Source organism: Vicia villosa, linkage group LG1 (assembly GCF_029867415.1).
Source record: "Vicia villosa cultivar HV-30 ecotype Madison, WI linkage group LG1, Vvil1.0, whole genome shotgun sequence".
NCBI classification, from domain to species: domain Eukaryota; kingdom Viridiplantae; phylum Streptophyta; class Magnoliopsida; order Fabales; family Fabaceae; genus Vicia; species Vicia villosa.
In genome coordinates, this window is record NC_081180.1 from 161,412,985 (window position 1) to 161,424,235 (window position 11,251).

The 11,251-nt window shown below is 40.0% G+C and overlaps 1 protein-coding gene across 1 annotated transcript; it reads right to left on the reverse strand.

Annotated features, from left to right (window-relative positions):
- Window positions 1–8,260: 8,260 nt before the first annotated feature.
- LOC131658487 (uncharacterized) lies at window positions 8,261–9,483 on the reverse strand. The gene is made up of 2 exons (XM_058927775.1): window positions 8,331–9,483; window positions 8,261–8,289 (listed from the first exon to the last, which is right to left on the reverse strand). The coding sequence occupies exons 1-2, from the start codon at window positions 9,481–9,483 to the stop codon at window positions 8,261–8,263; spliced, it is 1,182 nt and encodes a 393-aa protein (XP_058783758.1).
- Between the last annotated feature and the right edge of the window lie 1,768 nt (window positions 9,484–11,251).

The following is an 11,251-nucleotide window of genomic DNA, read 5'->3' on the forward strand; positions in this document are numbered from 1 at the left end:
ACCACCAGTTTTCCGAGCTTTCCCAGTTCCTCGACCTGGGGAATCTTGAAGGTGTATTTCCTAGCTCTCTTTCTTCCGTAATCCATGGTATAGATCCTTAAGTCCTTTCTCCGTTTCTCTTTTTCTCTGAAGTTCAAAACGTTCGTTATTTAGTTTCCTTGAAAAACGACTCGAAAAAGACTCTTTTTGTTTTTAGTTGTTTATTAATGAATGATGCATGAATGCATGAATGCACACACAAGAGTTTTAAACAAACATGGCGTTGAAGGGTATAGTGGTCATGAAGTCAAAACGCAATCCCCGCCCCAATGGTAAACTAAGGTTAAGGATTTTTGTACCTGTAGAACGGGTTCTAAGGGTCTCAGAGTTTTTGCTCAACCTTAAAGATACGTTGATTGGTATCTATAAGAGAGTTTTCTCTGAGTGTAGTATCTGCGTGACAATTACTTCCGTAATCACCGCTCTACGTCCTAAAAAAGGCTTTAAGTGGGGTTAATGTGTTTCTAGGTCCTCCTGGTACAAATCAGTCTCGGAATGTAGTGGCGCAGTTAATCACAACCAGCCAGGCAAATCCCAAGAGTAGACTTGGAAACCAAGATTAGAGGGCCTTCACCGGGAAGACATCCTCCATCCTAACTTATGTTGCACTCAAATCCGGGTATAGGATTTCTCACCACAAGGGGGAATCAAGCCCTTTCCCGATACAGAATAAACAAAATAAACAAATATATATGCAACAAACACATGATATGACACAGAGGTTAGGCAGGACCTCTCTTGTTTGAGGGGGAATTTGGCATCCCTAATTCCTCATTGGGGCTGGACCAGCAACAGGTCAACCATTGGTTTGGATGAAAAACCAAGGTTCTGAACACTTATATCCCCAGCAGAGTCGCCATTTTTCTGTGGTGTCGTTTTCTTTTACCTCCCCGTTTCACTTGGGAGGACGGCACGCTAAACCCTTCACGCGAAATTTGGAAGGAGAATGCGCCCGTGGTGGGATGAATTTTGTTTCAGTTCTTCCTACGATATCACACGAACTTTCTTATTTGTCCTACGAGTAGGAAAGGGAAAAAAGATCTCAACTAAACCCTAGGAGTTTGCTAAGTGTGGGGATTTCACCTAGACTAGAAATTCTGGAGTCCGGGGGGTCGGTTATACATAGGGAAGTGTTTAAACACCCTACATATCTGTAGTACTCTACAGGAACCTTCTCTGTGTCATTGTGTTTGTGTTTATTGCTAATGATTGGGAAAGTTTCTCCTTTGTGTTAGGAGAAGGAATTGAATTGATTTGAAAAGACAGACAGACAGACAAACTGACTATTTTTGGTATTTTATTAGCTCGCTGAGATTCCTTGTGAACCTCATGCCTACATATCCCTAGTGGAAGTCAGAGCTTAATGTAGTTCGGGGAACTAACTAGGGAAATTAATTATTTTTGGTGCCTTGCTTGAAGCTCAAGGTTGAAGCTTGGAATTAAATCTCTGTTTACAGTAAAGAGACATGAAATTATCTCTACAGAGAGGTATTTGTACTATTCTACCACAAACATTTAAAGAGTGACAGAATAACTGAATTCATTTCATTCAAGAGGGGGACCTTACTTGTGTATGTGCAAGTATACCAGTCAAATGCCTCTTAAATGAAAGAAGGATGCTCATCCAAATTAGGGAAAGTTACCACATGTCTGGGTTTTACTGCCAGCTCATGCCTTTCAAAATCCTAAATGGGAGACTTGATTAAAATTGAAATGAAATGTTTGTTTGTTTGAATGTGGTAGAGTAGTAAAAATATCTCTCTATAGAGATAAGCTATGTCTATCTACTGTATAAAAGATTTGACTTTAGCTGGCTTATATGAGGCCCAAGCTTGAGGCTTTTGATTGATTAAATATTATTGACTCTGGGAGATGGCTCCACTGGGGGTTAATTACAGGGTATTTTTGTGTTCTGTACAAAGCCCAGAATTGAGGCTGACTCTACTTAGGGAGACTCTATTTGTGTGCCTTGTACAAAGCCCAAGGTTGTGGCTGACTGTTGCTAGGGAAAACATTATTTTCTGCCTTGTACAAAGCCCAAGGTTGTGGCGGACTCTTAAATGAATTAAGTATGGATGACTATATGGGGAAAGATCCTAAGTGTTAGGAATCTTTGACACATGAAAAATATGGTTTATCTGCCTTGTACAAAGCCCAAGGTTGTGGCTACTGAATGATGAAGAACTCACTGGGGAGACTCTATTATCTGCCTTGTACAATGCCCAAGGTTGAGGCTGACTCTTGACAGGGGAGTTTTATTGTTTGGGTGCCTTGTATGAAGCCCAAGGTTGAGGCTAACTGTTTTTGTTGGTTTTGACTCTACTGAGGAGATTTTATTTATTAAAAGACTGTTTTTCTTTGGAAGCTAACCCTTTCCAGGGATTTTGACTCAGCTGGTGAATTTGTCTGTTAAAAGACTGACTTTATCATGTTTTTTGGAGGCTGACCCTTTCCAGGGATTTTGACTCTTTTGGGGAAATTATCTCCTAAGAGAATGAAATTATTTATTAATTGACTTTGGAGGCTAACCCTTTCCAGGGGTTTTTATTGAAATGAAGGAATGTGTGGAAGCTAACCCTTTCCAGGGATTTTGACATTTTTAGACAGATGTTGGAGGCTAACCCTTTCCAGGGGTTTTGACATTTTAGACAGATGTTGGAGGCTAACCCTTTCCAGGGGTTTTTATTGATATGAATGGCAGAAAGATTATCTAGTGGAGACTTCTTGTTTAAAGCCCAAGATGAAGGCTGACTCAATGCTGAGGATGACCAAACATGGATCCTAGACTCTGCTAAGGAAGATTGATGAAGATAAAGGTGACAGAGACTGTCCATGTCTCTCATTCCAAAAAGTGCACTCAATGCAAAATTGAGACAAACTTAGCTTGTTTAAGGTCTGGTTTAAATTGGAAGAAACTCACCAGGGTAGGCTAAAAGGTGACTAAAGACCTGTTCCTATGTTTATAAGAAACCTGATGGGTCCTTGTATACAAGCTCAAGAGGAAGCTGGAAATGCTTTTAAGAAGCCTGTGGGTCCTTGTACAAAGCCCAAGAGGAGGCTAATCGAGGGTCCTTGTTATAGCACAAGAGAAAGCTATGTAGTTTTTGAACTTATTTTGGCTCTAAGCAAATGGGTAAGAGGTTTCACCGGGAATAATTCCTCTTTGGGTGGATGTGTCCTATATTTTTGGATTCTAAGGTTTTTGCCAAGATGTTTCACCGGGAATAATTCATCTTGGGGGTTTGAACTACAGATCTCTAATTAGGAAAGAGCCTTCACCGGGAAGACATTCTCAATCCTAGGTCATATTCCTATAATATATATATAGTTTAACTGTCCTAGGGTTTACACTCAAACGTAGTTCTAAACAAATATATGTACAGTTTATATTTGACAGTAATTTAAATAAAGACTGTAAATTGAAAGCTTGTAAAGCCTAACCTGGATGGAGTGGAGGCCTTTGAAGAAGTATGTACAGAGCCTCAACAGTATTTTTATTGTTTTGTTGATAACAGTTGAATGTATATGATAAACAGTTAATGGTTTTTGAAAACAGAAGAAGTGAAGATGGACAAAGGTCACATAGGTATCTGAAGAGTTTCACCGGGAATAATGCCCTTCAAATACCAGAAGAATGTTTTGAAAACAGAAAGAAGATTTTGAAAATACAGTTTTGAAAACAAGCTAAGAAGAGAAGGTTTTTGGGACTTACACTCTATTAGAGGCCCAGTACTTTACAGTACTGGTGTAAAAGCAATTTGAAAATGATTTGGAATGATACAAGGTTTTGTTGTTTGAAAACCTTAATCATCCGTTTAATTAGAGATTGAAAACAAATTTGAATATTGACAAAAGTCAAATTAATTAAGGTAAAAATAAAGAACTTTTAACTAATTAAGACCTAAACAATTAGGGTTTTATCATAAAATTATTCACAAATTGATTAGGTTAAAATGAAAGAAATTAGTGTTTAAAAAATAAGTTTTGGCCCTTGGAGGGTTTGAACCCACGCCCTTGAGGTCATTTCCTCAAAACTATACCACTGAGCCAACGCGCGTGTGGTGATAGTGACTTGCCTTCATTTGGTCATGTTTCAAAACAAGTTGTAAATCCTTAAAAAATAAAAGAATCAAAAAGTCTGGGGCGAGGGGGATTCGAACCCCAGACTTGAGGCATGATGATACTAAGGGCGTATAGGTGGCCACTGGGGCAAGTTGTTCAGTCGTTAATAAAACGCACACCATTCAAAATAAAATAAACTCTCCCCTGAGAATTCAAATTTGCGCGCCACCACCATCTTCGTCTTCAACCTCAAGCTCTCCATTTTTGAATTTCTGAGCTTACTCGTTTCTCAACCATTTGCAACGATGTAAACATGAAACTTGCTCTAAATTCACTCACGATTCTAAATATGTAACTAACATGAACTATCATTAACTACATCTAACTAATTTACCAGAAATCGTGAAGAACCCTAAAATTTCAAAATTAAATTAAATGACTATACTGAAAGATAAATGGATGATGATAGAGGGTTTTCAATCCTCTGATGATGCTGAACAAGATAGAATCGAGCTATTTCACAAAGAGTTCTTAAATTAAAGAGAGGGAGTTCAGAAACTTACCTCTGAAAATGGAGATCGTGAGGATGATGGAGAGCAACTGGGCTTGTATGAATGATCCCAAAAGCTTCCTTGTGGCTCAGTGATGCTAACTGAATGCTTGTAATGACCTCAAACCTCCTGAATTGTTCTATGGACCTCCCTCGATTTCAGCTTCAAGTGAACATGGAGGGTGTTGATTCTCGAGTTACAGATGAGCTGCAGCCATCTGGTTAGCTTCACTATGACCTGAGGAGTGTGTCTGGATGATTGGCTTGCCTTGAAACCTTCTGAATCACTCCATGGACCTCCAACTGCAGATGCTCCAAAGTGAGAGCAACAATGGTGTTCCTCCACTTACAGAAGTGATCCAGGTGCTTGGATCACCTCAAATGACCTCCCTTGAGATGTTAGAATGCTCACTTCCCAAAGATAAGCTCTGGTTTGAAGAAATCGATTCTTCTTGCCAAAGAACTTTGAAAAACAATGAACAAGAGAAGAGAAAGAGAAAGCAAGTAATATGGTTGCTTTGGTGTGTTTTTTGAATGAGAATGAGGCCTCTATTTATAGGCAAATGTCTCAGTACTGATTGGGAGAGTGAGCTTGCTTAGTGAAGTAAGTTTGGTTTCTTAGCCATGAAGAAATTTCAAAGAATATCCAAATGTGATCATTGCATTTTCGAGCCACCTCCCCTATCCATTGATTCTATCTGATCTTAGGGGACAATTCAGATGCAAAGTGAGCTCTAATTGGTTGGTGAGAAGATTCCTTGGGTGATTCATCAATTTGCCATAAATTCTCAAATGTAATCATTACATAATCACATGTTCTTGTTTTAGGAATCTTCTTCAATTATCATGGCATGGTGAAAATGAATGCATGGCATGTTTGCAGATGTATTATGGGTCATGTAGCATCTGTATTTGAGGTCATGTGCACAAAACTTCAAAGTTCCAAAATGATGCATGACCTATAATTTCACTTCATGAGGCCAACTTTGAACAAGCATAACTCTTAGCTCAAATTGAATTTTGAGAAGGTTGAACACAATTTGGAAAGCCCTAAACATCTACTTTAAATCATTAGTTTATGTCTTCTTCAGAATCCTATGGGAAATTTGTGAAAAATGAGGCCAAAGTTGGAAGAAAACTAGGTTAAAACACTTAGAAAAATTTCTAAGTGTTTATGACCTAAACTTCAAAATTTCCAAAACTTCATAAATGGTTGATCTTTTGAAAAAAGTTCCCTTGTAAGATGTTGTTTTATTTGGCAAGATCTACAACTTTCATGTTGGAAGTTTTTTGAGTTGTGTAGGTGAAATTTTGAGATCTCACCATGCCTTCAAAAACCCTAATTCCCGACTTTTCGCTCCTTGATGAATTTCTTTGAATTTCTTTGGCCAAATGACTTTGACATCCATATATTGATGATATTGATCTTTGAAAGTCATTTTTTGACCAAAAACCTTAAAAGTCAATGATGATCCTTCACAGTTGACTTTTTCCTGACAAAGTGAATTTTTGGGCTTTTGTGTAGAAATAAGATCTTCTCCCCAAATGGATGATATAAATGGATTATATGGAGGTAGTAGAGATCCTTGAATCATGTCTTGAGTTTTGGATTCATGCCCTGATCAGAAGTCAACTATCTTGGTGAATTAGGTCAAAACCCTAATTTGTCGACCATGTGAAAATAATGACTGTAGACTTTGAATTGAAGTGTGATGTCTAGTAGATCTTGTCATATGAGTTATTTGAAGATGATTGATGTCTTTGAATGACCCTTTGAGGTTTTTTAGGGTTTCCCAAATGTGATCCCTGATTTTAGTCCTTGATAGGCTCAAAACCCTAATCTGGTGACCTGAGTAAACCTGTACTCATATGACTGGATGTCTAATCAATCATAGATGAGAAAAGTGAAGTTTTTGAGCCCCATGATTGTATTAGAGACTAATCTTTGTATTGATTGATCCTTTGCCTGAGCTTTCTTGTCTTTGAGCATCCTCGATTAGGTACCAGATGGAGAAATGACTGCTCTGGGTACTTGTCTTGACCTGATGAAAAATCCTGAAGATATGTCATCTCAGGGGGGGTCAAAAATTAGGGTATGACAACCATCCTAGAAGAAATGCATAAGCAGAGGTTCGTTCTCAGCGTGAGCGGCCATCTTACGGCAGTAAGAACGAATGTGAGTCTCTGGGCAGGTAACTCCCTTGTACTTATCAAAATCTGGCACTTTGAACTTCGGGGGAATAACAATCCCAGGTACCAAGCACATAGCAGCAGTGTCGAAACTCGAAGTTTTAGCAACCTCAACGGCCTTAAGGCGTTCTTCGAGAGCTTTGTACATCTTAGCAGTCTCAGTCAACTCAGCAGTAAGATCATGTTCAAGGTCAATAACCTCGTGGTGGTCATCCACTACCTTTGGTATCCCCTCAGCAGGAATCTCCTTAGTTTTCACCCCTCCATCAGCAGAATTGGTAGGAGTATCTTTGATCAGCCCAGCAACGCTCTTTCTGAGCTCTTCTTGTCCTTGGACAACGACATGAAGAGTCTCCATAAGTTGGGTCATTCTTTCCCCCATAACATCCATATCCCTACGGAGGGCAGCTTGACTCTGTTCAAATTGATCCGTGATTCTCTCGTTACTCCTGGTGCGGTAAGGATGTAAGAAAGTCAGCTTCATCGTCGGAAAAGAAATCTGTTGTTGGAAGGGACCCCAATTAGAATCTGATAAAAACCTGAAAATGCAGTATGATATGAGTGCATGGGTGCATGTGTGCATGTTTTATTATTTCCAAGACTTTTTAGCTTTGTCTCAAACCAACAACACAAGATAACGGAGAAGACAGTGAAGCATAACCAAGATAAGCACAACCAAGATAAGCAACCAGGATAAGGAAACATAATCGATTAATTCCACAACCACGTTTTTGAAGTACAAAATATTCCGCTCTCACGAGCCAACAAATACATAAAATGGAAATAGGAACCCCATCCAACAAGACTGGTGGTGATTCAAATAACAAAAACCAATACTAAGCAGGATCTCCCATGTCCAAATGACGAAGTGGGCTATCTCCAATGTTCTTATAGCTCCAAGCCTTCATTTCTTCAAACAGCTTTTTGGTCCCAGCATGGGTTGGTCTTTTAACAACTTCTTGAATCAATAGGTCCTTTCTGAAATGCATGGTCTCCAAGTAACGGCTTCTCAATTCCCAACCTCTGGCTTCCTCTTGAGCTTGAGTATCACTTTGGCCCTTTTCCTCTACTCGACCCTTCAACTTGCGAATCTCTTCATAACACCCCTCAATCTTTGCCTGACGTTCCAGAAGGAGCTTGTCTGCTTTCTTTCGACGGGCTTTCTCTGATTTGGCTATATCACTTTGGATTTGGAGCCTCTTTGTCAATTCCGCCAACTGATCCTCATAATGCTCTTTGATCTCCCTCTCTTGAGATTTAGCAAATTTAGAGTCTATGGTCACCCTTGGCCTTTTCTGAGAAGTACTTCCTCTAGCATACAATTCTTCAAGCTCTATTTCTCTCATTTTCAACTTATGAAGGGCAGAAAGCTTCTCTTGCCTATCAGTATTCATCTTAACTTGCATCGTCTCCATTTGTTCAGTCAATTTCCGATTCTGCTCCACAGTCTGATTATAACAAGGCATGGAGACAATGTTGGGTTGTACACCAGCAGGAGGATACAAAGGATCTTTTGGAGGGAATGGCATCCCTTGGGTGTTGGCCACAACTTCAACCCACTCAGTATAGTCTTTATAAGTCGCACAGTCTCTTTGACCAAAATGCTTCTTATCTCTCCAGCAAATACTCTTCCAGGCTTGCGCAGCTTCTGCCATTTGCCCAACATTGGTGGCTGAATGATAGTAAATATTCTCACCAATCTCTGCTTGTTCAGGAGGACTAATGAAAGCGTATCCATATGTTCTTCTAGCCAGGATAGGATTATAGTTGATCCCACCTCTGATGCCCATGAGAGGCACATTCTTGAACTTCCCACAACTCATAACAACTTCCATATGGTCCAAGGATCGGTTGTACCAGACAATGTCCTTAGCTCTAAGCCCCATAATTCTATCAGCCCATCTGGATGTGTACCTACTATCAACAAAAGCTCCACGTTCCGGCAAATGTGATCTGAACCAACGGTATAGCAGCGGAGCACAGAATCTAACCAAACCTCCTTTCTGCTCATTACGATGATGAACAGAATGATAAACATCCCCCAGAAGTGTAGGAACGGGGTTCTGCAGAATGAATATGTGGATGGCATGCATATCAACAAAGTCAGGCACATTTGCGAACATCACGATACCATAGATACTTAGAGCCAGGATAGCTCTAAAAGTGTCCCACTCTTTGGCTTCAGCAGCATCACAACCTCTTTTAACCAGGAACTCCATACGAAAACCATGACAACCTCCTTTCTTGGTGAGACTTGCCTCCACGACTGACTTGCTCAAATAAAGAGCCTTAGCAATTTCAATGGAATCAGGGGCCTTCATGGCGCTATAATAAGGTACCTCTTTCCCAACAGGAATGCCAAGGAATGACGAATACTCTTCCAAGGTAGGAGCCAAAAGATAATCAGTGAATGCGAAACAACGGAGGGAAGGATGATAGAACTGAAGCAAAGTGTGAACTCCCTCTTGCTCATCCTTGGTGAATGACATCTTGAGGAGGCTCAGAATGTACCCATATTTTTCTCGGAAATTGGTTGACTCATCCGGTGTGATCTTCTTTGCCAAACACTCAACAGACTTCAGATTAGGATTCACAAAAGAATAAGAGTAATTGCGCTTGCCAGTCTTCAGTGGTGGAGCCATGTGTTAGTCGGAGACAAAGCCAAAAAGTTCCTGAAAATAAATGAACATGCATGTTAAATGATATGGTGGAATGCATTTCATTGGGAGAATCCTAAAATCTTTTCATTATTCCTTTTCTTTTTTCTTTTTTTTTTTGCAAAAAGGTATGTATATATTCTTTTTCTTTTCTTTTCTCTTTAGAAATAGATTTTAGGCTTCTCCACGAATGAAGTGAGGTGGATGCAATAGCATGATGTGTCATGTGCATGATGTGGTGAGAGACTGAATGTCCCTCGCAGCTCTGAACGTCTGGGTAATACTGATTGTAACAGGTTCAAAATTTTGACTTCAGATTGCAAAATGGAAATCCGGGTATGATGAAGGCTGGTATCCTGTCCCTCCCCAAAACTCACGGGTATGAATTCTAGACACGGACAGGTGGTCCCTAATGGTCACTGGGGTCTATAGTTCCCATGGGGTACAAAGTGTTTGAGGCAACAAGAGTGCCAGACACAGTGTTCCATGAAAGAACCTCGCCCAGTTGTGGTACCCCACATCAACTCGATCGTAGCAAGAGCTACGGGAGCCAACATGAGCATCCACGCTAATCCTAGGTGTCACTTGGCCTGGGTAGTGGGCCTTTTACCTCATAAAACATCCCACCCAACCTGCAAAACAGAACAGAAGACCCCAAGGAACACAGAATATATCCATATGCATGATGTGCAAACAGAAATAAACATGATATGCAAGCAGAAAATAAACATGCAAACATATATACAAGATATAGACATAAAACAAATAAACACCCAGTAAATAAACAAACAAACGCAGGCTAGGATCGACTCACTAAGGATGGACCAGCAACAGGTCTAGCAACATCCCCAGCAGAGTCGCCAGCTGTCGCACGCTCGCGAAAAATGAACAGAGTCGCCACCAATATATTTATCCCATAAGGGAAAGGAATATCAGAAAACCTGACAAAGGAAGGAACAGGGTCTTGCGACCAGAGAATCAAGGTACGGGAGTCGGTTACGCAAGGGGAAGGTACTAGCACCCCTCGCGCCCATCGTACTCGATGGTATCCACCTATGTTTGTTTCTATCTAAAGGGTGTGTACTATGTCTATGTCTATATGCGAAATGAATGCAGAATGTAGGGAAAATAAAGAATTGTACTCGCACGGGCCCTACCCCGCTGCCTACGTATCCTTTTCAGGAATCAGAGTTACCGTAGCTCGGCTCACGATTTTCTGTTTGTTTTTGTGTTTTTTAGTTGGGCGGAGTTAACGCTCGCGCTCTTGCATAAGGGGACAACCTAGGATGCAATGGAGCGGAGATAACAGTGCCCTTAGGTGCCAAGCAGGCAAAAGAAAAAGAAATGATTGGTTTGTGTCTTTTAGGGTAATTCCATGATGACGAGGACCTACTACAAGGTCTCGCATCACTTCCTCACTTTTGTTTTGAGTCTGAACATTTATTAGGTTTTTTGAAGTGTTTTTGGTTGGTGTTTTTTAAGGGGATTTTATTCAAGTATTTATTAATGTTTTATGGTTGTAAAAGAAAAATGAGAAAGGGGAACTATTCCTAATTTCTATATCTATGTTATTGATTATTCTAAGGGAAAATAGGGAGGAAAAAGCAATCAAAAGGATTAAAGTGATATTAAAGACCAAGGGCATTTTAGACAATTCACAAAGGAGAATATTCACAAAATAAAAGAATTAAATCTATACAAAACCCAAAACAAACAATTATGAGAATTATTCCTAAACTATGTCATTTTGTTC

Excerpts from the sequence above, each read along its gene's own strand:
- LOC131658487 (XM_058927775.1), bottom strand. The coding sequence starts at position 9,483 with ATGGCTCCACCACTGAAGACTGGCAAGCGCAATTACTCTTATTCTTTT. Across the intron at positions 8,290-8,330 it reads TCCTTTGTATCCTCCTGCTG|ACTGTGGAGCAGAATCGGAA; the intron begins GTGTACAACCCA and ends TGTTATAATCAG.